At 37.1% G+C, this 25,120-nt stretch overlaps 1 protein-coding gene across 1 annotated transcript in view; it reads left to right on the plus strand.

Annotated features, from left to right (window-relative positions):
* Positions 1 to 25,120, plus strand: part of LOC139981090 (zonadhesin-like) — a 29,526-nt gene continuing 4,406 nt past the window's right edge. The window contains exons 1-27 of the mRNA XM_071993263.1: positions 1 to 160; positions 1,711 to 2,007; positions 2,990 to 3,309; positions 3,805 to 3,954; positions 4,816 to 4,960; positions 6,223 to 6,408; positions 7,637 to 7,839; positions 8,849 to 9,029; positions 10,283 to 10,599; positions 11,186 to 11,341; positions 12,143 to 12,329; positions 13,318 to 13,500; positions 13,968 to 14,170; positions 14,644 to 14,818; positions 15,863 to 16,182; positions 16,738 to 16,893; positions 17,649 to 17,784; positions 18,116 to 18,298; positions 18,507 to 18,709; positions 19,276 to 19,450; positions 19,885 to 20,207; positions 20,743 to 20,898; positions 21,336 to 21,489; positions 22,404 to 22,583; positions 23,128 to 23,333; positions 23,582 to 23,756; positions 24,099 to 24,374. Of these exons, the coding sequence (XP_071849364.1) occupies positions 79 to 160; positions 1,711 to 2,007; positions 2,990 to 3,309; positions 3,805 to 3,954; positions 4,816 to 4,960; positions 6,223 to 6,408; positions 7,637 to 7,839; positions 8,849 to 9,029; positions 10,283 to 10,599; positions 11,186 to 11,341; positions 12,143 to 12,329; positions 13,318 to 13,500; positions 13,968 to 14,170; positions 14,644 to 14,818; positions 15,863 to 16,182; positions 16,738 to 16,893; positions 17,649 to 17,784; positions 18,116 to 18,298; positions 18,507 to 18,709; positions 19,276 to 19,450; positions 19,885 to 20,207; positions 20,743 to 20,898; positions 21,336 to 21,489; positions 22,404 to 22,583; positions 23,128 to 23,333; positions 23,582 to 23,756; positions 24,099 to 24,374 (5,428 nt within the window). The 5' untranslated portion in view covers positions 1 to 78. The remainder of the gene's footprint in view (positions 161 to 1,710; positions 2,008 to 2,989; positions 3,310 to 3,804; positions 3,955 to 4,815; positions 4,961 to 6,222; positions 6,409 to 7,636; positions 7,840 to 8,848; positions 9,030 to 10,282; positions 10,600 to 11,185; positions 11,342 to 12,142; positions 12,330 to 13,317; positions 13,501 to 13,967; positions 14,171 to 14,643; positions 14,819 to 15,862; positions 16,183 to 16,737; positions 16,894 to 17,648; positions 17,785 to 18,115; positions 18,299 to 18,506; positions 18,710 to 19,275; positions 19,451 to 19,884; positions 20,208 to 20,742; positions 20,899 to 21,335; positions 21,490 to 22,403; positions 22,584 to 23,127; positions 23,334 to 23,581; positions 23,757 to 24,098; positions 24,375 to 25,120) is intronic.

The raw sequence follows: 25,120 nt of genomic DNA on the forward strand, positions 1-25,120 counted from the left end.
ACCATCGAGAATGATGTTAGCACCAGAGCAGCTTGGTAATTATTACAATAAAACAGACATTTTGAAATTAAAAGTGAAATGCATTGGAGGGTGAAAACGTGTTTTGTACTTCTATTTGGAGTGGTGTCTGGAGTTTGCGGTCAAGACTACAGGGGTGATAGTAAGTTAAATAAAAAGATTACATTTTTATAAAGTGTTTGTGAATTAATTGGAGTAAATTTGACATTGAAACAACTGTCTTTGTTTTTGCATTTTTAGTTTCAATTTTTTAGTCAAGTAGGGACTTAGCAGTTAAAAATGTAATGTTAAAGTACCATACTTGTGCCTTGTGTGTGTCCTGTAAAACAATGGAATCACTAATTAAGCAATGTTCAAAGTTGATTAAATTGTTAATTAAATGGTTAATTAGAATTAAAAAGTATTGATTTTTTTAAATTATTATTAGAAACGTTCATCAAAGGTGAAAATAAAGGCTACGAGAGTGGTGCAGTTTGATAGTTTGTTTACGTGTGTCTTCCAAGGTTCGATTGATTAAATAAAAAGTCGAATTACCTCAGAAAGGTGTGTTATGAATGTATAAGCCGTTCAATATCGCGAATAACATATGCCATCGATACTACTTAAAAGTTAGCCAAAGATTACAAACTGTTACTTTCTATATGATTTATCTGTTAACATAACAACGGCAGATGCTTCCTGTTCATAGAATTGGACGGACATGAAAGACTTCATTCCTTTTGATTCTCAATAGATGAACTTTATTTACTCGAAAAAATATATCATAAATTGTAAATGAGCAATGAATGACCATGCACACATACATCTTTAAGAATCATGTGTAACTTGATGGTCTGCATACGTAATGTGATTATATAAGGTAGTAAATGTCGTGTTACTAATATCATAATAGTTATCCATTTCCGCCAATAAAATAAGATAAACTTATTACCTTGTCACAGATTTGACATAATTTATTCAGTTTCTGTTGTCTATGCAGGTTATTTATTCTGTCATTGAACTCCTTCTTGTATGTGCATCATGACCCGGTAAACTACTTACAAAGACTTCCTCCAATTGAATCCATTGATTGACAATTGATATATAACAGACTAATGGTCCATGATAATTTAAGCAGTTGCCGAAATTTTGACGGAAGTCAAAAATATCGATTATTTACTATGAGCAGAGTTGATGGCTCCTTGTACTTTTTGCTTGTCTGAGTCACATGATTATGACCAACTTAACTAATGCTGATCTAGAAGAGTATTATCTTTGTCAAGTAAAGGGCCTACCTGGACCTCTTGTTTCCTCTATGGTACTTATGAACGTAAAAAGGCCTTCTGCGGTTCCTCTCGCTACACTTGCGTCATTTCCGTGTAGCCCCCCCCCACTCCTACCCCATTTACCCCCTTATTCGTTAACTATGCAATAGAGACGATAACTTCTAACATTTGTGTGTGATTGCTTTTCTATACCGTATACGTTATTGTGCAGCAGTTCATTATTTTGCGACACCCTCACTACAAGATAAGAAACTTTACGAAATGTCTCGAAACCACTAACCTTTTTGCAATTTATTTCATTATTCGCATGAATAATGTTGCCGGAACAAGGCACATGCAAGTCGCTTAAAAAGATGTTCTTTATTCTTTCTATACATTGTTATCGGTAGCAGGCATTTTACATTCTTTTTGAATTCACGACATTTAGTTGGACGTGATGAACCAGTCAACTCACCCGCACTACCTCTTCAATCTCCGCTGGAGTTGCGACACTGCCCGAGTGATATCACTGTTACTATGGAGCGGTGTGAAAGAAGTGACGTCATAGAGATAAGCTGGGATGAACCAATAGCTGTGTCCGAAACCACTGACGTCACCCTCATATCTCAAAACGTCCGGTCTGGGACTGTGTTTCACTCGGGGGAGGTTAAGACTGTGGAATATATTTTCGAAGACCAGTTTGGACAACGAGTAAACTGTACATTTTCTGTGTCGGTTCTGCGAGGTAAGATATCTTATTACAGCATAGCAACAAGGGCTTTGAGAACTAAATTGTGCCCCATTGATGTGAACATTACACGGTCCCCTTTTCTGTAGTGTTCAAAAATCCATGGAACTTTCATAACAAAGAGAATACATTGTCCATTATCTTTTATTTTCTCGACCCCCCCCCCCCAATCCCCCTAATTGACCTTGGGCCTGAACTGTATCCTCCCGACCCACTCTCGTCAGACCAACATGACAAGTTTAAAGCTGAATTTGGAGTTGAATATAATGAATATTTGTGTCATTATGACCATAATAACCGTCATCGTTCCTGCTAGGTGATTATATGCGTATAAAACAATTTGGTTACTCGTACTCACAAAATCATTAACTTACTAATCCAGCGCAGAAATGTTTCCCTCCCAAAAATTTAAATGTTTTTTATTTGTTTGTTTGCACATATTTGAGATTTATACCGTTATATTTTGGTAAAGTTATTGATTTCGTTATTATCAGGTAAATAATCTTTCCTCTCATAGTCCAGTACTGCATCAGTAATATTTCAATGTGTACCGTATGTTTTGATTCCATATCTATTTTGTCATCTTAGTCCTCTTCATAAATTGAATCGTCTCTCCATTGATCAATTAATAAAAACAAAAGATCCCAGTTAGTTGTTTAGCTTATTCATTTGCATGTTTAACATATATGCCCTAAAAACATGAAAAAGGAGGAATGTTTGCGATGGAAATCGAGAGTTAAGAATTATCTCCGTACAAAACGTTAAACTGTATTCATATTTGATAATGAAAGCAATCATACAAGCACGGAACGCCTCCTTTCTTGGAAACCCGGAAGTGGATCAGCACACACTTCTACCGTGTTAATTAAACGTTGTTAATTATGTATAGATGGGAAACTGAATAATTTGATAGAAGACATGTAAGTATCATCGTTCGTAAAAACTAAATTCAGTATTTTTTTTTTTCCGTTTAACTCAGCTCCGAGTATATGCTTTATAACACACGGACCCCACATTGTATCTTTTGATGGTTACCAATATGGATTCCGATCAGACTGTATGTATACGTTAGTTGAGAGTTGTGGAGAAACAGAACTACCATACTTTCAAGTGATGGGGGACTTCCTCGCCCATTCAATGGAGGAAGAGAGGTACGCCCTAAGAGAAATACGCCTCTACTACAAACAGAATGAATTTATAATCCGGCAGGGGAGAAAAGTTCTTCTGAATGGAGTCAAAATAATTTACCCTCTGGTGGACTTTGATGGCGTCAGTATTTACTGGAACGATCCCAACAACGTAAGTAAATAAAATGAATGTCGTTACAGCAAGCAATCTATATGTATGGTTAGTACGATAAAATGTTGATGGATTTTAATTAAAGTAATAAATCTGGATAAAGGTTAGACAGAAACGGTAACTTATACAGAAACTTAACAAAACAACAATTTATTTCTCACAATTTATTTCCCCGTCATGCATGTGCGGCGAAAATATGTCAGCGAAAATCGAAGGTATAAGAAAATGTACGTATAGGTCTATATACAGAGAGATGGGAAAAGATTGATGAAATTGTGATAAAACTTAATTGATTGAACTTGTGAAAAACAATGATAATATTTACTGTGAAGATATTGGAATATGAGTGTTTCATTCGGATCTACAGCATAATGAGATAGCTTATTAGGTTACAAACAGGACTGAATACCATGTTCGGCAGATGCATTCACACAAATGAAATCTTCCTGTATTTATTTAGTTTTTAAGTATCTTTCGTTATATTTATTTTCGCAGGTTTTAACAACCGACTTCGGTTTATCCATCAAATTTGACGGTGACAAAAATGCCGAGATATTTCTATCAAGTTCTCAACCGGTTTGTGGTTTATGTGGAACGAATGACTTTGATCCATTGAATGAACAAAACCTTCCGAATGGACAGCAGGTGATAAAAGTTTCATTTTAGTCTGTTTATTTACGAAGCAGACTGCAATTAAACAAAATTTACCGAGTATCACTCAGAACAAGATCGTTATTAATCAATTCGATTCTCTTTTTTCCCCCTTTAAATCGACTTTACTTCAATGTGTGACATTCATTTTTTTCTAGTAAAGTGTATGAACTGCATTGGAATGAGATTATAGTGTCGAATAATATCAAATATCAACTCAAGAAAATCAAAACGAAGAAAGAACTTGTAACTTGTTTGAACTCTGTGGTCGTATTAGTGGCTTTATTAATTAACATTGACCACGATTGAAACGTTTAGTTATGTAAACATAACTGATACCAGTAAACGTGAAGGTTAATGCATAGAAAATATAACAATTCAAAACAAATCGTAGATTTAAAAGAATTATTGTAATGATATAAAATCCAATAATAAACAACTTTCCTTTAGAATCATTAGAATACCAAATCAATCCGATTGAAAAAAACATCAACAATATTATAAAACACTGTCAGCGAAAGTTCCAATCGATCTAACGCTGATCATTCTAATGGAAATCATGAAATCATTGCAAACGACGAAAGTATCAGTTTTGTTTTTATTCTGTCAGAAATATATTGAAATGATCTAAACCAACATTTCTTTGATAAGGTATCAACAGAAAATGAACGCACAAGTCTCAATTTATTGTTTAAATTAATACTGTTAGTCTTAGTGAATGTATCTTTTACAATATGCAATTGACATATTAGTGGTATAGGAGAGGGGATGTGGAAGCTTCAATTACGGAGATTTCTCCTGTCCCTATCCGCATCTGCTTCGAATATTATCATTTTACTGCCTGCTCTTATCCAGACTGGTTCTCTAACTACCTTTGTGGATGCCTGGGCTAGTGTTACATGTGATGCAAGCAGCGCCCTTACCAATGAATGCCCTGACAATGGTACAGAGAGGGAGGCAGGTGTCCGGCAGTGTGGGGCGTTTTATGACGAAAAATCTGGTAAACATTACATTGTGCATTAAATCTAATAATCATGGTTTATTTGCACAGTAAAGTCAGGGGAGCAAAAGTTGTTCGACACATTCCTGACCAACACAACTTTCCCCCTATAAGAAAAATTAAATCAACGAAAATGTGAATATAATGTAAGGTAATGCAACAACAATTAATGTCTTTATCCAAACTCAAATTTAGTTGTGCATGCATACATGTAGAGTCTATGGTCTTTATTCAAACCCTATCGTTGGAAAACTTTATAATCAGTTGTGTGCGCCCTCCTCATCATAAATGAAGTTACGTAATAACTTCACATGCTGTACCAGTATATGCTAAATTCGTGTGCGTGCTATTTGAGAAATATGTTTTTTCCCCTCAAAAGTCAAATGTAAATACTTCCTATCCAAGAGCCGAATCAAATGTCTTTCTGAGAGTACCGCAGGCAATTTACGACAGTGTTTATGTCGAAATAGCGTAGATACCAGCTGTTATAGAGGTTACGCCCTGTTTTTGTTGTAGATTTAGCCTAGGCCTTAGGCCAAGTTAGCTTATTAAATGTTACAGTACTTGTTAGGCGCACAGAACCTAGGCGGCCTAACTTAGGCTAAAGCATGTGCTTATATAGACTTTACTGGAAATATTTCTGTAAGTGTATGCAATTCTAATGTTTGTGTAGGCCTCAGGCCTATCTAAGAAGGGTTTTTAAGGAGAATGTCAGATTGTATAGAGACCCAGTAAAATGTACACCATTTCAACAACATTTAGTTGTTCTTAATTCTTTCTATCCAATGAGGATCTTCAACAAAGGCACAATACAAGTGAGGCTAACAACATTTGGCTGCAGTTTGCCACTAACATGAGATATGTCTGTTTGCTAACTTAGCCCCAGACCCAGACTAGTTAAACAACTAAATGGCCTATGGGTACACTGATTGTACTACCACTTCCTCTATGCTCATATTTTTAGTTGTACAGTGTGTTCGAAAAAAAACATGTTGTTATGTGGTTTAAATGTTCGACTCTCCAGAATTTCACTATTCCTCTGTCAAAAGCACATTTTGGTATTGTTATCATAACATTTCTTCATTATGACTTGTTAATTATGGTTTAATTACAATATGTTACCAATCAATACATTGTTTAATAGTATGTTGTTATTTTAATATGTTATAGTTGTGCTTGAGCTAGCTATGTAGTAAATGACCAATAAACAAAATGTTAAATACATCAACCTAGACCGTATCTAATTTTTGTTTTTGTTTCAGGTCCGTTTGGAGATTGCTTTCAACATGTCAATGAAGTTCCGCTTTACGACAGCTGTATTGAGAATGTCTGTGCATTTCCGTTGGACGACTCACTCCCATGTGACTACTATGAACATTTTGCACAGATCTGTGGTGTGGCAGAGGTGCTGGCCACTGATTGGAGGCAAGGCATTCCACCAGTCTGTGGTAAGGATGTCCGAATGCACCCTGTAGGCCCCCAAACACTTCCCCACCTCCTCCCTCCCCACCAACAATTTCCACATTTTCAAGCAAGTGTGGCGCCCTCATGATCAGTAATTTCAACACCACTGATTGGTCTGATTCGTATTTATTTATTTATTTATTTATTTATTTATTTATTTATTTATTTATTTATTTATTTATTTATTTATTTATTTATTTATTTATTTATTTATTTATTTATTTATTTATTTATTTATTTATTTATTTTTTCAAACCGTGGTAAGCACTAAGCAATAGTTATTACTCATATGTTCCCTGACTGTTAGTCCATGTACAGCAAAACACCAGCAAGGACTGTTAAACCCCAGCTGTATACAAGGCAGCACAAAGTATCTTGCCTTGAGAGTAACAGGGAACGGGAGATTCTGTGTGGGAGTGGGGAGACCATTAGTTCTGCCTCACATGTTTCCAATGGTCAAGGAACTTATTATTGTCGCCATTAAAGTGCTTAGCCTCACAATGGATTATCTAATCTACATAAACCATCCTCAATGATGTGTGAATAATTTGGATGCATTGTTTTTGAACCTTGGGCAAGTTTCTGTTGTTACGAACATACTGTTAGCATGCTGAAGTTGGAACTAATACCTTCTAAAGTGTGTTTACTCCCTATAACTAGGATCATATTATAAAAGACTCTTCGACTTTATTATACAGACCGTCAAATTTTGTCACACTACACTATTGTTAAAAGGCACTAACTACATATTTAAATGTATGGCAGAGTTAAAAGTACCGTTAAAGATGGACCTTATACAGTCATTATCTCCCTATCCTTAATTCAGAAAGAATTCACTTTTGCAAATCAATTTCAAGCCCTACTTTTTTTGCGGCTTCTAGGTACATACAACTCCATAGCATAGGGAAACTTTCATACTCAATAAATGTAACAGCTGCTTTGGTTGACATCCGTACAACACCCCTCAGCCCATCCCTTCTCTTTAACCCACAGTATTTTGCTCTATCAACTCTATTATTGTCATTGGAAACATCCCTTCTCTGGGGATGCAACATGTATAGACCTATGCATCACCATCACCATATACAAGTCAATTGCAAATGTGCCTAAAACTTCCAGAAGAACTATCTTTGATTTGTTAATTATTGTTATATCCGTATTTCCTGAATTTAAACCTACCTAATTTTAAGCAATTGACTTTCTTCATGACAGAAATGGAATGTCCAGTTGGTATGTCACTTTCAACATGTGCTCCAGCTTGCCCCCCAACCTGTGCAGAGCCCAGCGGACCGGAGGAGTGTGATATGCCCTGCATTGAGGCATGTGTCTGTCCTGAAGGCCAGCTCCTAGACGGTACCACCTGTGTTGAGCCCAGCGACTGTGGTTGCTTCTTACACACTGGAGAATATATCAGCGTAGGTTCAATCTCAGAATGCAGATATGAAATGCTTATATATTTCAGTGTTTATCCTCAATGTGGTTGTGGTATTTTCAGTTTTAATATTTCAATTTCTGAAAACAGTTTACCTACTTCTCTGCCCTTTTCTCTCCCACTTCTTCCCCCATTCTCTCTCCTCACTGTTTGTGCTTGTTTCTAAATAACGTATTGTAGGTCAGCTTTCAAAACGGCTCTAAATAATAAAGAATTCCATTCAGAATACATAAAAATATTACTAAAATAATATCTGAGGTATTCTTAAGAAGAGAATGACTAAACCCATCCCCTCCTTCTCTTCCACCCACTCCCCTTCCTCCATCCTCTCTGCATCTCACTTCTCATCCATCCACACTCTCATGTGTTTCCTTCTTAATCCCCCTCCTTCTCCCCTTCACCTCCATCAGGAATTAACCACCTGCCCCCCCCCCGCCCCCAACCCCGCAAATTTGACCCCAAAGCCCTTAAAGTATATCGTTGCTTCTCTGTTTGATCTTCCTTACTCATTGATCTATCTAATTTTGCTCCAAAGAAGATCCTGCTAAGATCAAAGAGTCAAACTTAATAGAATAAACATTTATTTTTTCTGGGTCCTCTTACAGCCAAGTTAACTTTGTGACACCACTAGCATCACAGTACTACTTTATATTTTAACAAACCACAATTTAAATTTCATGAACTGTGATAATTTGCACTAAAAACTGCAATGTAATCTCATCATTTAGGTTAGTGCAGTTGCAGGTGGCAACTTTCTTAGACTAAATTTTGACAAAAATGTATCGAGATGACATTGAGGTGGCCTTTACCAATAAGGTTCATTAACTCCTTCATTTTTGAGAGTTACTGAACAATGTCTATTATCTTGTATTTGTTCCATTCATTGTTTTCTCCTTTGTACCAATGAATTTTGTTTCTCTTTTTCAAAATGCCCCATAAGAAAGTATCGAAAACAATAAACAGGACAGTTAGCTTTTTACATTTCATGGCAGAAATTCCAAGAGTGGACTTCTCCTGACTGTACAACAAGGTGCTACTGTGAGGGTCCTGGAGAATTGCAGTGCAGGAACTACACATGTAACGAGAATGCAGACTGTACCATTAACAGGGCAGGGATGAGAACTTGTGAATGCCACGAAGGGCTCACAGGGAATGGCGAAATTTGTGTGTCAGGTAAGAGTGACCAAGTATTGTCAGAAAGATGTTATGTAATAAACAACTCACTTGGAAACATAAATTTTTATTTTGAAAGGTTGCTATCAAACAACCATTTAGCCAGATTTTTTTCTTTAATTCTACAGAGCTTAACTTATTCTTTAGATAGGTTCCTAGGCAATAACTTCTTATGAGACACAATGGTCTGTCATGGAAGGATAACACTTTTTATATCGTGTTAACCAACGTGGCAAAGATCTTTGCAAAGTATTGGGAAATACCACACATGTACAAAAGGGCCATTGAAAATTTCAACGTGCCAATTGTCTGTAGAAATATTCGTTAAAATGCTTAAAACCTTAATTACAACTCTGCATGAATTATTGTCTGAAGAATTGGAATTGTAATCAGTATTTGTAAAACAATATTTTCATCTGCTCCATGATTCACGCTACACTTCTAGAAAAACAGTTACCAACTAATACTCCAGTCTCCAGGAAACCATACTTATTGGTTTGAAATATTAAAGACACACTATTAACACAAACCACATCTTTACGTTCAACTGTCACAGCAAAGTGATATCGTATATGATTGTTTGCTTAAGTATTACTAATCAGTTTTGAAAGATGTGAAAATAACATGTTAATCAAGTTGCTCTCATAAATTTGTACACATGTACTCGTAAAGGTTGCATTATTTGCCTACAAGACCTGGAATGGATTACTACCAGCTGCCTTTTGACTATTTTTGAACCAGTAACAGAGATGTACATCATCATAACATGAGGCATGCTAATCATGCCCACTATAATCCTACAATACTACCATTGGAACGTTAAGCCTACAAAACCGTGCAACAAAAACATGGAATCTTCTAACGAACGATTTAAAGAGTAAAAAGTCAGTCACATCCTTTAAGAAGTGGTTTTGTAAGGAAATAATAGCTAGCTACTGACTACTACCTGTATGTAATTACTATATATATATTGAACATTTAATTTGTATTTATATATATGTATATGTATTTATACATATATATATTTTTTTTATTTCTTTTCTTTTCTTTCTTCAGGGAGTCTTCCACATTGTTAAGCTTTTAAGCTTTATGGAAGACTTCCCTCCACTTTGTACTTTTGTGGCAAAACAAATAAATTAAAATAAATTAAAAAATAAATAAAAGGTGAGCTAATATGCGTGAATTGAATATTCAAATTGTGTCATACATATGCATATCATGTCATTCATATATGCATTTTACAACATTTTCAGACTCCGGTTTATGCCAGATCTGGGGCGATCCTCATTATGTGACCTTCGACGGAAAGAAGTTCGACTTCCAAGGAGGTTGCCAGTACACCCTGGTCAAGAAATGCAAAGGACGAGATCTCCCAAACTTCCATCTAATCGGAGATAACAAAAGGAGAATCCCAGGGGAAAGAGTATCCTATCAGAGAGAGCTAATATTGAGGTACAAAGGTCATGAGTATGTCATCAGGAGACACCATGTGTCTGTAGATGGTGTCAAAGTCACCCCTCCTTTGCTTAATCATGCTGGAGTCACGGTGCACTACGACGTACCATTTACGGTAGGTTGAGAATACTAGTGTAGTAGTTAAACCTTTACATAGAGCATTGAATATCACATAACTAACAAATATTACAAGGTTTTTGTTGTTGCTGTATCTTACTTGCAACGTATAATAAAAAAAAGTTAAGTAACAACAACAACGAGAACCTATTTAGAGCGTTGCTAAGAGAAACAAGTATAAAAGTATTGATGTTTAGCCTCTAGTGCTTTATCCCAGACAAGGACAACAACCATCACCAGAGGAAGTAAACTTATATTCATCTTTATACTTTTATTTTGGTTTCTTATACAATTTAATAGGGAAACCTTCCATACGATAGATTTACATATAAATTTTGTTCAGAAATGCAAGAATTAGGAATGCAAAATGTGTTTTACAAGTGTTATTGATAAGATTGATGTGGTTATTATTGTGCAATGAACGTTAGCAGAGGGTTGGCATAATTTATTTCTTGTCTTTGAAGAATCAATGAAGGACATAAAATTTTCTTGATTACTGTATTTTTTGTGCCTAATAATGCTTTAATTTTTTCATCTATTAACGAGCATCATTTGCCTATTGTTTGAAAACTTTCATTTCTCAGACCGTAGAGACAGAGTTTGGCTTAAAGTTTAGATACAACCAGCGAACTGACACAGAAGTTTACCTGAGCAATGAATTTGCGTCCAAGGTGTGCGGACTCTGTGGAAATTTTGACGGCAACAAGAAGAATGATTTTACCAAGCCAAATGGACAGAGGGTAAGATACTATCATTAAGACTTGTTTTACCTACCTTAGCTTTGTACATAATGAATTAGACCTGACATTTGAATCCTAGCTGGACTTAATTTATTGAGAGGCAAGCTGAAATCAATAAAGAAAAGAAAATGGGGACAAACTGGGGAAATAATTCCTAGAAGCTTTCTGTGGGGAATCAGTTGAAAGATGCGGAGTGTTAGCTCAGTGGTTAAGGCCGGTACCTTTCAATCATAAGGTCCCGAGTTTGAGTCACTCCAAGTTTAATGTATGTCGTCCAGTTACAGAGTTGTTGACAATTCATAATCATGGACATTAAAATATGAATCTAAGAGACTGACTGTGGTCAGCTTGCGGCTTTGATAAGCCAATGATGGCTTCTTTGCGAGTTCCTGCTTGCAGGAGGTTCGAAAATACAAGATGAAAGATATACAAGTATCTCATTGTGGGCAGATTTTGCTTAGATAATGAATTACACAATTTTCAAAACTGTGGATAGTTTGCTGTATGCTTTTATAAGTCATCTTTTCCTCTATTGCATTAAATCCTGCCAAACCTGGAAAGGGATTAATTAATTAGTAAATATTAATTAGTAATTGAAAAAGTATTAAACCAGTCACCAAGAATGAAACAAATGTTTTTCAGTTGATGCTGGGTAAGGTACCTACTTATCATGCAGTTAGACCTGTCTGTATATGATGGCTACAATTTTCAAGAATACAAGTATCTAAAATAATCACATTATCACTCCCTCTATGTATAAATGTTATCAGCACCTTTCTTTTTGGGTTTTTTTGTTCCTAGAATGGCAGAGCGAGAGTGTTTGCTCAGTCCTGGTTGGTGTCCGGCGACCCTGAATGTGAAAACGATGAAGATGATTACATCCCGACAGATGATGACTTAGAGTTTGAATCGGATCCCTGTCAATTTGCAGATTCGTCGCAGATCTCAGAAGCAGAACAACTCTGTCAGATACTATCTCCAGATGATGGTAAACCTCTTAGAGTCTCAATATTTTCATAATTTATAATATCCATGAACTATTTTCATTCCAACCTTTCATCTAACAAAGCCTGTATGATTGTCTTTACTTGAAGTTCAGTGGGTTTTCTTTTGGCAAAACTTTTTTTATATGCCAAAATTGCAGTGCTAGTAATGTTTCTATATTCTCTGGTTTTTAAGGTATTCACCTTTAAAATAGGATTAACCTCTGGACTCTGGAATGCTCCTTTAAAGCTTAACTGATGGTGATATCAGCTTCTCAATGCAGTGGTTATGTTTCTCAGTGGTTATCAGCTTCTCAGTGCGGTGGTTATGTTTCTCAGTGGTTATAAGCTTCACAGTGCAGTGGTTATGTTTCTCAGTGGTTATAAGCTTCACAGTGCAGTGGTTATGTTTCTCAGTGGTTATCAGCTTCTCGGTGCAGTGGTGATGTTTCTCAGTGGTTATAAGCTTCTCGGTGCAGTGGTTATGTTTCTCAGTGGTTATCAGCTTCACAGTGCAGTGGTTATGTTTCTCAGTGGTTATCAGCTTCTCAGTGCAGGACTAAATGGTTATGCTAACCGATTATTTTGTAAGCTCTAATAACTCAACCAAAACATGTTCTTTTAACTTTATATAACTTAGCCTCTGCAAAGGACCTGCTAGGATCAAAATGTCAGGACAATTTACTTTACACATTCTCTTACACAGGCTCTTTAGTGGATAAGCAGTTTGCTATAAACAGTTTCATTTTATTTTGAACTTCATATGATTAGCAGAATACCCTTGGGTGAAATTCCACATAATTTACTCTGGACATAATGAAATCTCTCCTGTGAGCAAACTGTTTAGGACCCTTTGAAGTTGACTGGATTATTTGTGGATGCATGGATAGCGCCCAAAGATATTTAAATAGCAGTTTGCATATTATAGTTGTCCTATCTATTAAATTAAAATCCTTTTACTGATAATTAGCATGTTTTGTCTCTGTTTTGTAGACCGTCTGCCATCCTGCCATCAAGTGGCTGATTCATCCTTTTACTATGAGACCTGTAAGTATGATCTCTGTGCAACCCTACCAGATCAGACTGTTCTCTGTGACAGCATTGAAGAGTTCCTGATTGCCTGCAGAGAGGCTGGAGGAGAGCCAGGCGACTGGCGGTCTAGCGTCCCTCAATGTCGTGAGTAATTCTCGACCATCGTAGTATTCTTAGCAAGTTTAGCGCAATACCAAGTGGAAAAACCACAGTTTGCACTGATTTATATTTTATTATAACCTAGTTAATGTTTAATTACTACATTTAGGGTAAATAAATGTGGTTGACTGCACCATCCTATTCCCCATGGCCTTTGTTTTGTAGAATGTAGTATTTTTGTCATATCTCAACAGTATGGTTCTTTTCCATTGCTCCAACAATTTTTTAATTTTAATTTTCGAAAATTGTACAGATGTCGCCAACCTCCACTCAACTAAGTTACATAGCTAATAACCACAGCACACTCATTGTGCCAGATGTTGTTCTTCTAAAGCAGTCACATCTTGAGAGTGTCCCTAATACCCCCCCCCCCCCCCACTTTTCAAACAACTCCTGAGATATGATAGCAGTTTCTGATCTGGTCCTCGTGTATCTCGTTGCCATTATTGCAGCCTTTGATTGTCCAGTTGGCTTTGAATACTCCCGTTGTGGGTCCAGCTGCCCCAACACATGCACAGAGAGGAATAGAACGGCCACCTGTGAGAATAACTGTCAGGAGACCTGCCTCTGTCCAGAGGGTCAAGTACTGGACGGTCACCACTGTGTGTTTGAGAACGAGTGTGGTTGTCTCCTGGAGAGTGGAAGATACATATCTGTGAGTTTTCTTAACCTCATTCTGCGCCATTGAATTTTTATTCGATGAACGCAACATAAGTAAAGTGTGTGGCAAAAGAAGAATAGTCCTCCCCTGGCAAGGAAAGCTTAACTTTGAAAAGTCAACAAGTTTGCTTCAAATAATGCTTTAAATTGCTTACACTTTGCTTTAAATGTAAATTTTCAGCAACACTAGCTACATTTCTGATAGCATACTACTGCATATGATCATCAAGGAAATTAAATTTTAAAGCTTGGCAATATTTGATGGAATACATCTGGTAACTGCAGAGTGACACATCGATATATATCAAGATTATATATATGTTAATAAAAACCTTCGGATATTTACCAAAATGACCAGCCACCCCCCCCCCCCACTCATCCCAACCTATTTGGATATTTTTCTGCTAATATTGTTATATACACCAAGAGATATCTTTTTAATTGCCAAAATTGATCAATTAATTGCAGAGAGGAGAAACATGGACGTCAAATAATTGCACTGAGCTCTGTACCTGTGAAGGAGGACATCTCGAATGTGACTACGTTTACTGCGATGAGAACGCCCAATGTGTCATAGAGAACGGGGAGAGGAAATGTCTCTGCGATGAAGGATTTGTCAGTCACGGACAAAAGTGCATTCCAGGTTTGAATCCACTCCACATGTTGACATGTGCAGCAATCTATGATTGTTGTTCTATTAAGTAGGAGACATGTTTGTTCTTTGCTGTTTGATCATTTTCTGTTCGGTTAATTGGTTTCCTTTAGTACGTATAACAGATATCCAGATTGAATGGCTTGACATGTCCCTGGGGATTAATTTAGTCCAGGGTTGTATTTGAATGACAACTGGTGTTATTCTTATTCAAATGTTACACAAAGTACTCTAACCTGGATATAGGCCAGTCGTTGGAGCTGAAGTGTGGTTTTGTTTTCTCGTTTGAATTCTGTAGATGCAATGTGTACAGTGTGTGGTTAGCAGACTTGGTCTATTGCACAATGTTGCTAACTATTAATCTCTTTCAGAATGGAGAGGTAACCCCAGTTAAAATGCATGTTGTGCTGCAGATTTAAAGGCATTGAAGACTCGCCCCAAACCGCATGCCGCGCTCTGAAAAAGTTAACTTTCCGTTGCTTGCAAGTGACGTTTTGTCCGTGTCGCTATAAAATGCAGACAGTAATGAAACGTGATACCTTGTTATCTTTAGCTGGACCTGAGATGTCCATCGCTGCTATGTACACTGTGTTGTGGGTATTGACCGTAGCTGTATGTATTGACTGTACACTAGCGTCTAATTACCTACGGTAGCAAGCTGTGTGTGTATTTTATGGGATCGATGGTGGTGTCTAACACTTCTGTTACACCTCATTTGAAACTAGATCAGATTACCGGCATGAGACGTTTCTCTGTGCACTTCTCTTCACACCCTTTAATAGAGAAAATATCACAAAAATCAAAATGCTGATGGAGTCATGAAATTCCCAGCTAGCACAACCATTTCAACAGTGGCTCTCAGTCATGCTCATGGAGTGATTGCCGACAATACCATTGACTAAAAGGAAGCAATGGCATACTGCTCAGATCAAAGCTATCTACCATAATATTTATATGAGGAGGTTCAGTAGGTTAATATGATATGCTTTGGTGCATTTGTAACGCCTACGTGTCATGATGATTCTTTCCCTCCAGAAACCGGAATTTGCCTGGTCTGGGGACGAACACATTTCCTTACCTACGATGGTGTTAGCCACGACTGGCGCGGTGAATGTGTTTACACCTTCGTCCAGACCTGTGGAACTCTTCCTGCTGGCCTGAAGGAATTTCGTCTGACCGGGGATTTCGATCCCCTCACAGTGACGAAGAAGATCTTTGGTCTCAAGAGGGTCCGTCTTTATTATGAAGGTCACGAGTACAGGGTCGAAGAGAACAGAGTGCTCTTGAATGGGTTGGAGGTCACCCTTCCTCTCAGACATAATGGGGTCAACATATACCTCAGACCGGTCTTCACGGTAACTACAGGTCTCTCCAGTATGCATGTCATCGAAGTATAACTCTGAGAACATCAGCATGTTCAAGCATTCCTCTCAGTATAACTTTCATAAGAGAACCACAGCAAAGGAATTGTCTCACAGTGTTTATATGGTTTGACATATTATTTCAGAATGCTGCAAATGAAATTAAAAATGATCTATAATTAAGAAAAAGAAATGCTGGGTTTGGTTGGTCATGTTTGCATGAGCTGGGTCATTTGTGACGTCGCTAGTTTAATTGTTCTTTTAAAATGCAGAAATGTCTAAAACTATAAAGTATAATTAAACATGTACCTTATGGTGACAGTGATTGTAATAAGCTTAACTAATAGTCAGTTTGGTTTCATAAAAGTAATATTATATAAAAAATATTAAGAATTATTACAAAATATATCAAAGACTGGATATAGTGAACTGAATCTAAGAAACTCAACATACTTTAATTTTTATTGGTTTCCTTATGATTACTCATGCATGACAGAAGTTCACTACATATTATGTTCCATTGCTATTGTTTGGTTTTTTGACCCTTAGATCCTTGAAACAGACTTTGGACTGAGAATTCTCTACAACCAGAATGCTAACTTTAGAATGCACCTGATTTCTGACTATGGTGGTGCAGTCTGTGGCCTGTGTGGGAACTTTGATGGCAGGGAGGACAATGACTTCACCATGCCTGATGGTTCCCTGGTGGGTTTCTTTAATAAAACATTTTTCGACTTTATATAATTTTTAAAGATGCTGTCATTGTTTATTCAAACATAAATAACATGCTATTGTGTGGCTTTATTTTGTGCCTATTCTAGTTGTTTTTTTGGTAATTTGAATGAAGACTTCTTCATCATAATTCTCAGTATGGATCAGTCTATGTCACATGTCAGTCTTTGCATCAGTCTTTGCACTCTTCCAGATGTATTTTGTTCTCTCGGAAAATGTTTGAAATAAAACTTGAACTGAATTCAAGAATTTCATAAATATGTTGGTATCCCATGATGTGACACTGTTAAAACAAGTACAGACTGCATGGTATTATAACATGTTGACCATTGTATGTGGAAATGGTCAAAACTGTCAGTGAACAAATATTGTACACTATGACAAGATCTCCCATCAGACTTTTCATCAGTTGACCATCTCTGTCAAAATTAAACCATGACTTAGCACAGGCTGACTGATCAAAAATTGTTAGTGTCTAACAGAAGAACCAGCTTCCTCTGACAATGTAAAACATTAAATGCAACACCCCACCATTACCTTTTTTCCTTTTTCTAGAAGGTTTTTAGGTAAAGTTGTTTCAGGAGATGTACCCAGCATGCATCTCTTCAAGTTAATGCCACACAGTTCAATTACAGGTCAAAAATCTGACACAGTGCGAGTGTGCGGTCAGTAAAGTTTGCATTAATCCCATGTCAGACTGCGATGTTATATTCTTTATATGTTACTAGGCAACAGATTTATATGAATTTGGTAATTCATGGGCTGTGGATAATTGTGCAGTTGTCACGGAAACTCCAAATCCCTGTGCGGAGGACTCCCATCTTCGGCAGCAGGCTTCAGATATGTGTTCAGCTCTTGACAGTGGTGAGTATATATCCCACAAATTTCTTTGACTTTTCAACAGATGTCAGAAAGCTAGAGGTTTCTTCTATACAAAGTATTCAATGTCACCCTTCCCTGACTAAGAACTATTATATGTTGTCATCTCTATTTGTAGTCTCCAGTTGTATTTGTGTAGTCTCCAGTTGTATTTGTGTAGTCTCTAGTTTTAGTCTCCAGTTGTATTTATGTAGTCTTCAGTTGTATTTCTGTAGTCTCCAGTTGTATTTCTTACAGACAGGGTTTAAAATTCAAGCAGGATCTCCTTAAAATCAAAAGCCATCTGTGATGATTCAATAATCTTCAAACTTTTCAGATGAATTCTCACTTTGTCGAGGTCCGGCTGATTTTGGTTCCTTCTATGCTGCCTGTGTTGATGACCTTTGCTCCTCTCATCTCAACGAAGAGCAGCTCTGCGCGAGTATTGAGGCTTACGTTGCCATCTGTGAAGAATCCACTAGTCTGCCTAGCAACTGGAGGGAAGCCGTCCCTGAATGCTGTAAGTGTTAAAACCAAGTCTGTGTGGATGACAAAAATTAAAACAAGAATATGTTAATTGATCTCCATGAAAACAGCATCTATTCTCTCCCTGTCTCTAGTTGAACATGAAACATGTTGACCCTTTTCAGTCATTCACAAACAAAATACATTGATAAACCCTTTCAGTAAAAGTCTTCTATTTGACTTACATTGTTTTTTCGTGGCAGCCTTTGATTGTCCTGAAGGAATGGTCTACACTGCTTGTGGCAGCGGTTGCCCTGCAACCTGTGTCGACCCAGAGGGTCAGACCAACTGTTCTGAGTCTTGCACCGAGACCTGCACTTGTCCCGATGGACAAGTGCTAGATGGAGATAACTGCGTACCTCTAGAGGAATGTGGCTGTGTCATGCAGTCTGGTTTTTACCTCTCTGTGAGTGAGAATCCTTTTTCTTACTTATCCAGTTAACTTTAGGCCGAAGCTTCTTTTTTATTAAAGTAGTTGGGTTTTTTTTTAGTATGTGTATGCTGTAAGTTTTGTTAATTTTAATGTCTTGCTGACAACAAGACTTGTAGAGATAATCTGTGGCTCGGTTACTATGCATAAGACTGAGGAAGGATATTTGTTATATGCATTTTGGTTCTGATTTTCTTTTGTATTTTGTGATTGATCAATCATTTTTCAAGTATTTGGCAAATTCTGGAAATATTATGTCAAAGTTTTTGCATGCTAATAGTTTCAGAAGAGGTATACCACTAAAGATGTATTGCATCATTGTGTTGCTAAATGGGTGCACTTTCTTATAACGTTAAATTAATAAAATAAATATCTTAATCTGTTATCCATCCATTCAACCACCCACTCACTCTCGATCAATCACCCACCAACCCAATTGCTAATTCACTCACCCACTCACTCACTGTAACATTGATGAAAGACCAACAAAGGAAACATTTCCCTCCATTTACTTGAAAACATGTTCTTTGAAATGTTTGTAGAATGGCCAGACTCAAGTCAACGCAGATTGCTCACAGGTTTGCTCGTGTCGAGATCGTGAGTTGACCTGCTATGAATATTCATGTCATGATAATGCAGAATGTGACCTGAGAGATGGTATACAAGAATGTTGGTGTCTGGAGGGATTCCTTGGTGACGGCAGTTACTGCAGACCAGGTAGGCGAAGACTGGACTCCATGCTCTGTTTTAAAACTGAAATGAAGAATGCACTATGATTTATATATAGTCAAGTATTTTACCTGTTAACAAGTGTTTTGTCTTGGGAGACTTGGTTGCTTAAAATATTTTACCAATTAACATTCTGCAATATCTGTTAAAATTATATGGAAGAGAATAGTTCATATTAAATTGGTTCCTTTTTTGGTTCAGGAAGTACTGCTCATCTTCATTGGATGAGCACAATTCAAGGGAATTCTGGCTTTTGAAATGTGATGCAGGAGTAACAAATACCTTGTTAAAATTTCACATTCAATGTTTTCCTCCTGTGAAGAAAAAAGCATTTTTCTCCCAACAGTTGAGTTCAGTGCAGTGCTTATATATGAACAAGTAAGATACCTATATCGATGCAAATGATTATTTTTATTCTTTAGCAACCAGTATCTGCCGCATTTGGGGAGATCCCCATTACATCACATTTGATGGCAGATCACATGACTTCCAAGGAGACTGTGAATATAGTCTAGTGGAGACGATGGATTTAAGCCACGATTTGCCTGAATTCCAGCTGTACGTGGATAACATGAGAATGAATCCAGATGCCAAGGGGACCTACCTCCGGCAGCTGAGACTGGTTTACGGGGGTCATGAGTTCATCCTGAGGAGAGGAGGTGGCGTACGTCTAAACGGAAACAAAATCACCCTACCTCTCTATGACTACAATGGGGTCACAATCTATCTGAGCTTTCCAAACATTGTAAGTTGACTAAAGTAGTGACTGTGAATTGGGTAAAAGTAGGATTAGACATTGGGGAGGGGAAGGGTAGGGGGCAGGGGAGGGGGGCAGGGGAGGGGGCAGGGGAGGGGGCAGGGGAGGGGGCAGGGGAGGGGGCAGGGGAGGGGTTTAGAGGAGGTAGCAAGAAGGAGGAGGATATTCCACAAGTGGAGGTTGCTTGGAATAACTTGGGTATTGTTCAAAAGTATGTCTGACATGCATAAGTAAGTCACAAACAATATTTCATCTTGGCCACATTTTTCTTGTTTTTGGAAAAGGAACATAAAATTCACATATTCATAATTTAACGCAGCTTGCATGAATATTAATTGTTCTGTTCAAACAGTCTTGTTATTTACTATTATACATGCATGATTCTTAATTTGATGTTTTACTAATTGCTATAAAGAAAGCAGTGTTTAAACTTTTTACATAAATTCCAAACAAGATAATCAATATTTGGAATTTATTAGTTACTGCAACTTTTAGATGTAGTACGATATTTTTTTTTTTATAGATTCTTGAAACAGATTTTGGTGTCTCTGTCATGTACAATCGGAGGGCAAGAGTGGATATAACATTGTCCGCTGAATATGGAGGCCAGATTGGTGGCCTGTGCGGTGACTTCGATGAGAACAGACGCAACGACTTGAAACTCCCAGACGGAACTTTGGTGCGTTATTAGCTTGAAACCCAGTTTTTCTGTTCTTAATTTACTTGTATTGTTTAAATATTAAGCACAAATTTAAAATTCATGTATATCTTGCTTCACAAATGTTTCCTCTCAATGTGGTTTATTTGTTGCATGGATTGTTTCTGAATTTGTCTTGGGAAATGTCTTGTTCCGACCCTAGTAATAACATTTCTTAATAGATAAGGTTAAATTTCTTTGGAATATATGCTTATGGCACTCAAGTATAATTCACCCAACAGGTGGAGAGAGGAGAGAGAGAGAGAGGTGGAGAGATAGAGAGTGGAGAGAGAAAAAAGAAAAGATTCCAGTATTAATGACTTCATATTGCAGCTTATGATTCATTAATGTATTTGTCTTTATATTAGTTTTTTAATATTATTTGATTTGTTGTTATTTGTTTTGTTCTTTTGTCATAGACAAGATCTGTTGATAAGTTTGGTAATTCTTGGGTGGTCGATGAGAAATCATGTACACCAGAGGAAGGAGAAGATTCCCCAACGCCGTGCAAAGAGGACCCTACTTTAATGGCGGAAGCTGAGCGTCTGTGCAGTGCCTTGTCCCCACAGAGTGGTGAGAAATACAAATTATTAATTAAATGAACACACTTAATGATCTTAGTGATTCATGTTGATGTCTCATTGCAGTGCCCCCCTTCATCCCCCCTCGTTTGTTTTTGTTGGGAGGGGTGTGAATTTGACTTGTTTAATTTTACAGGGTGTCATTGTTTTCTTAGTTACAATTGGTTTCATGCTTGGATGTTTATGATGTCACTTCACTTCTACCCCTTTTCCAGAATGATTCAAAAGGCCTTAAATCCGGTCAGCAATAAGTGTGATAGGGAAGTTTAATTGTAATGGAAACTCTCTCAAATATAAAACAAAAATCTTGTTTGCTGCAAAATATCAGGCTCTAAAGGTCATGCTTCATTCATAGGGGCTACCTTTTTGTTCAAAGTGTGTTGATATGTAGTGCCAGAAGGATATGAAGTTTTTGATTGTTATCCCTTTGAAGGCTTCGATTTTCTATTTATGAGACTGCTCAAAGTTAACATCGCTAGGACTGGAATTGCTAGACTGAAATTTAAAGCTGCTTTGATTGAACACTCAATCAGTCATATAATTTATTCACATGAGGATGTGGTATTAAAATTGGATTAATATTGAAGAAGAGATATGGTAGTGTCTCCATGATGATAAATAAAAGTGTTTAACAAACCAACACTTCCCTCCAGTTAAACAACAAATCTAGACAATGTGTTATTTTTTTGGCAAACACCATAGCTGATTTTAGAGATTCTATTTCAGATGTTGTTGTCTTTTATTTGTCAATTTTGATTGTGTTTGTGTAGTCCGTACGTATATGCATGTTAATTGTTAATATTTTTCTGATATTTTGAAATGTTTAATTTTGTTGTTTTTTGGGTAGTTTGTATATTATTATGGCTATTTTTATTTTATTTTTTATTTTATTTTTTATTTTGACAGAAATCTTTGCTGATTGCAGAGGTAGTAGTATGGATGTGTTCTTTGATGCCTGCACCTTTGACCTCTGTGCTACCAACCTCAATACTTCCATTATCTGTGAGAGTGCCCAGGAATTTGCCTCTTCGTGTGAGGATGCAGGTGGTTCTCCTGGAGACTGGCAAGCAGCTCTTCCACAGTGTGGTAAAGTGCCCCCTTGAATCAATGTACTCATACAAATTAAAATGTGTAGACCTGTAGAATTTGCCAAATTAAATTGATAAGAGATTGAGAATGACCTCATATTACATCTCAGATGGTCAATGTCTTTCATAATTTGTAACAATTATCATCTGGAAATATGAGTGAATTTTCAAACTCCGAATGGATTTTGTAGACATGTTTTTTCCAGTAAATTCACTTATTCGTTAAAGACACTTTGCACATGCGGCTTAGTTTGACATTAGACTAGTAATCAACTAGTTTGAAATGGTAAAATATAATTCAAGAATTTTTTGTATATTTGCTTTTTGTTTCTGAATGTTTACAAACATTTTACAGTTTTTATGATATCTAGGGCTCAAATTGACTCTGATCAAAAGAGAAAAAAAAATTTCAATGAAATATCTTCCATGTTTTTTCTTTTTCATAGATTTCAGATACATATATAATAGCCAGAAGCAGTGATCTATAAAAATGTCAATAAAACATCCTCTAACAATCATCACCAACTGGTATTGCTTTTCAGTTAACGATTGTCCCATGGAAATGTCATACACTGCCTGTGGTGATCCCTGCCCAGAGACCTGCGCCGACCAGGGTAACAAGAGAAACTGTTCGTTGGATGGTTGTATCAAGACCTGCGTCTGTCCGGTAGGACAGGTTCTGGATGGATTAGAATGTGTACCCTCCCAGGAATGTGGCTGTATTCTCCCTGATGGACAGTACATACCAGTAAGAACCATCCTCTCTCTCAAATGCTCCTGTCTCTCAAACGCTTCTGTCTCTCAAACACTTCTGTCGCTCAAACACTTCTGTCTCTCAAACGCTTCTGATTACAGAACTATTTCAAAGTTGTAAATGCAGACCGAATGGGAGCACCCAATGATTGGTCATTGTTTTTCATTTGATGTGAAGATCTTTGTGATAATTAGTCAAAATAACCGATTAACGAGATTGTTGACTTTCCGCTTCTTCCACAGAATCATTCGTCACACCTAAATTCAGATTGTGATCAGTTCTGTACTTGCATGGAAGGAGAACTAAGCTGTTTCAGCTATTCCTGTGATGCGAATGCAAACTGTACCATAGAGGGCGGTGTCCGAGACTGCCACTGCAATGAGGGCTATATTGGAAATGGAGCAACATGCCGGAAAGGTATAGACGTCTTTTTCTCTCTATGAAATATTAGAGGCAACAGCAGATGCTGTATAATTTGTTTCTGCAAATAAATATCGTAATTGCTTATTTTTAGATATTCATTTATTTTGATGAGGGTTTATACATCATTGCAAACACAACCTCTGACCCCTGGCACTGGTAGAAGGGGTGGGGCCATGGCCCTCCAAGAATTTACAGCACCACTGAACATTTGTATGAGCCATAGACCCCAATATCAAGCCTGTGGTTGGCTTCCTGCAACCAGACTCTATGAGGGTTTCATTGTTTGCATTTATGTTTCTATAAATATCATACCAAATATCAATTTTCATATTTCAGCTCCCGGGGAAGGCAAAGCTCTAAAACCAGAACCAATAACTATCGTGGACTGTCCACCAGACATCAACAAAACTGTACCAATCTGTGAAGGAGGCGCCATGATGACTTGGCAGCCACCCACGGCCGTGAGCAACGAAGGCCTGCAGGTGGATCTCATGATTGAGACGCATCATCCAGGAACATTCCTCGAACCGGGAGTTTATGAAGTACTATACCAGTTTGAAGATGAAAACTTCAACAACGCTGAGTGTACCTTTTCCATTAATATTGTTTCAGGTACGGCTATCTTAGTTTATAATCCAGTTATGTCGAAACCCTCCAACTGTAACTAAAAAGCATAAACATGATTGGAGTTATTACCAATCCAGTAATGATATTAATTTCATTCTATAGCACCATTCTGTGATGTCTTTGTACCATCACACATTGCAAGAGAGAAATAAATTGAGAGTATTGGCAGTTGCTGGCCATGTCATTGGTAACTTGTAGCTATTTACTGAGTATTATTCAATCTTAGCTAGCAGACCTTGAACATTCAGCCTATATCAATGGTTAACTTCCAGTAAAATTTCACTGTTTAAAAGTAGGAAAAGAAAATGCAATGGCATTTGGGAATTGGATTTTAACCAGTAGATTGTTTTTGCAAACTTGTGAACTTCTAGGTCCAACGTGTACTATTTATCTGTCAGAGCCATGTACTTAGTATAATTGATAGAGCTGTGCTGAATCATTAAGCTTCAATGATCCACTACTTGTGACCACAAAAAAAACTGTGAAAACAGTTATGCTTTGATTTTCTTTTCTTTATTTCATTTGATAAATTCGATTGATGGCGTAGAAAATTAATAAAATCTACCTTTGTCTTCAGAGAGAAAATGTGAATCCAAGATTAGCTTCCATAATAGTCCTGCTGGTAATATAACTGAAGTAGGCACAAAGAAAGGTGTAACTTTTCATTCTTCAGATTGGAACCAAAAGTTGTAATACAGATGTGAATTAATATATTTTGCTCTGCTTCTAAA

Source organism: Apostichopus japonicus, chromosome 15 (genome assembly GCF_037975245.1).
Source record: "Apostichopus japonicus isolate 1M-3 chromosome 15, ASM3797524v1, whole genome shotgun sequence".
NCBI classification, from domain to species: domain Eukaryota; kingdom Metazoa; phylum Echinodermata; class Holothuroidea; order Aspidochirotida; family Stichopodidae; genus Apostichopus; species Apostichopus japonicus.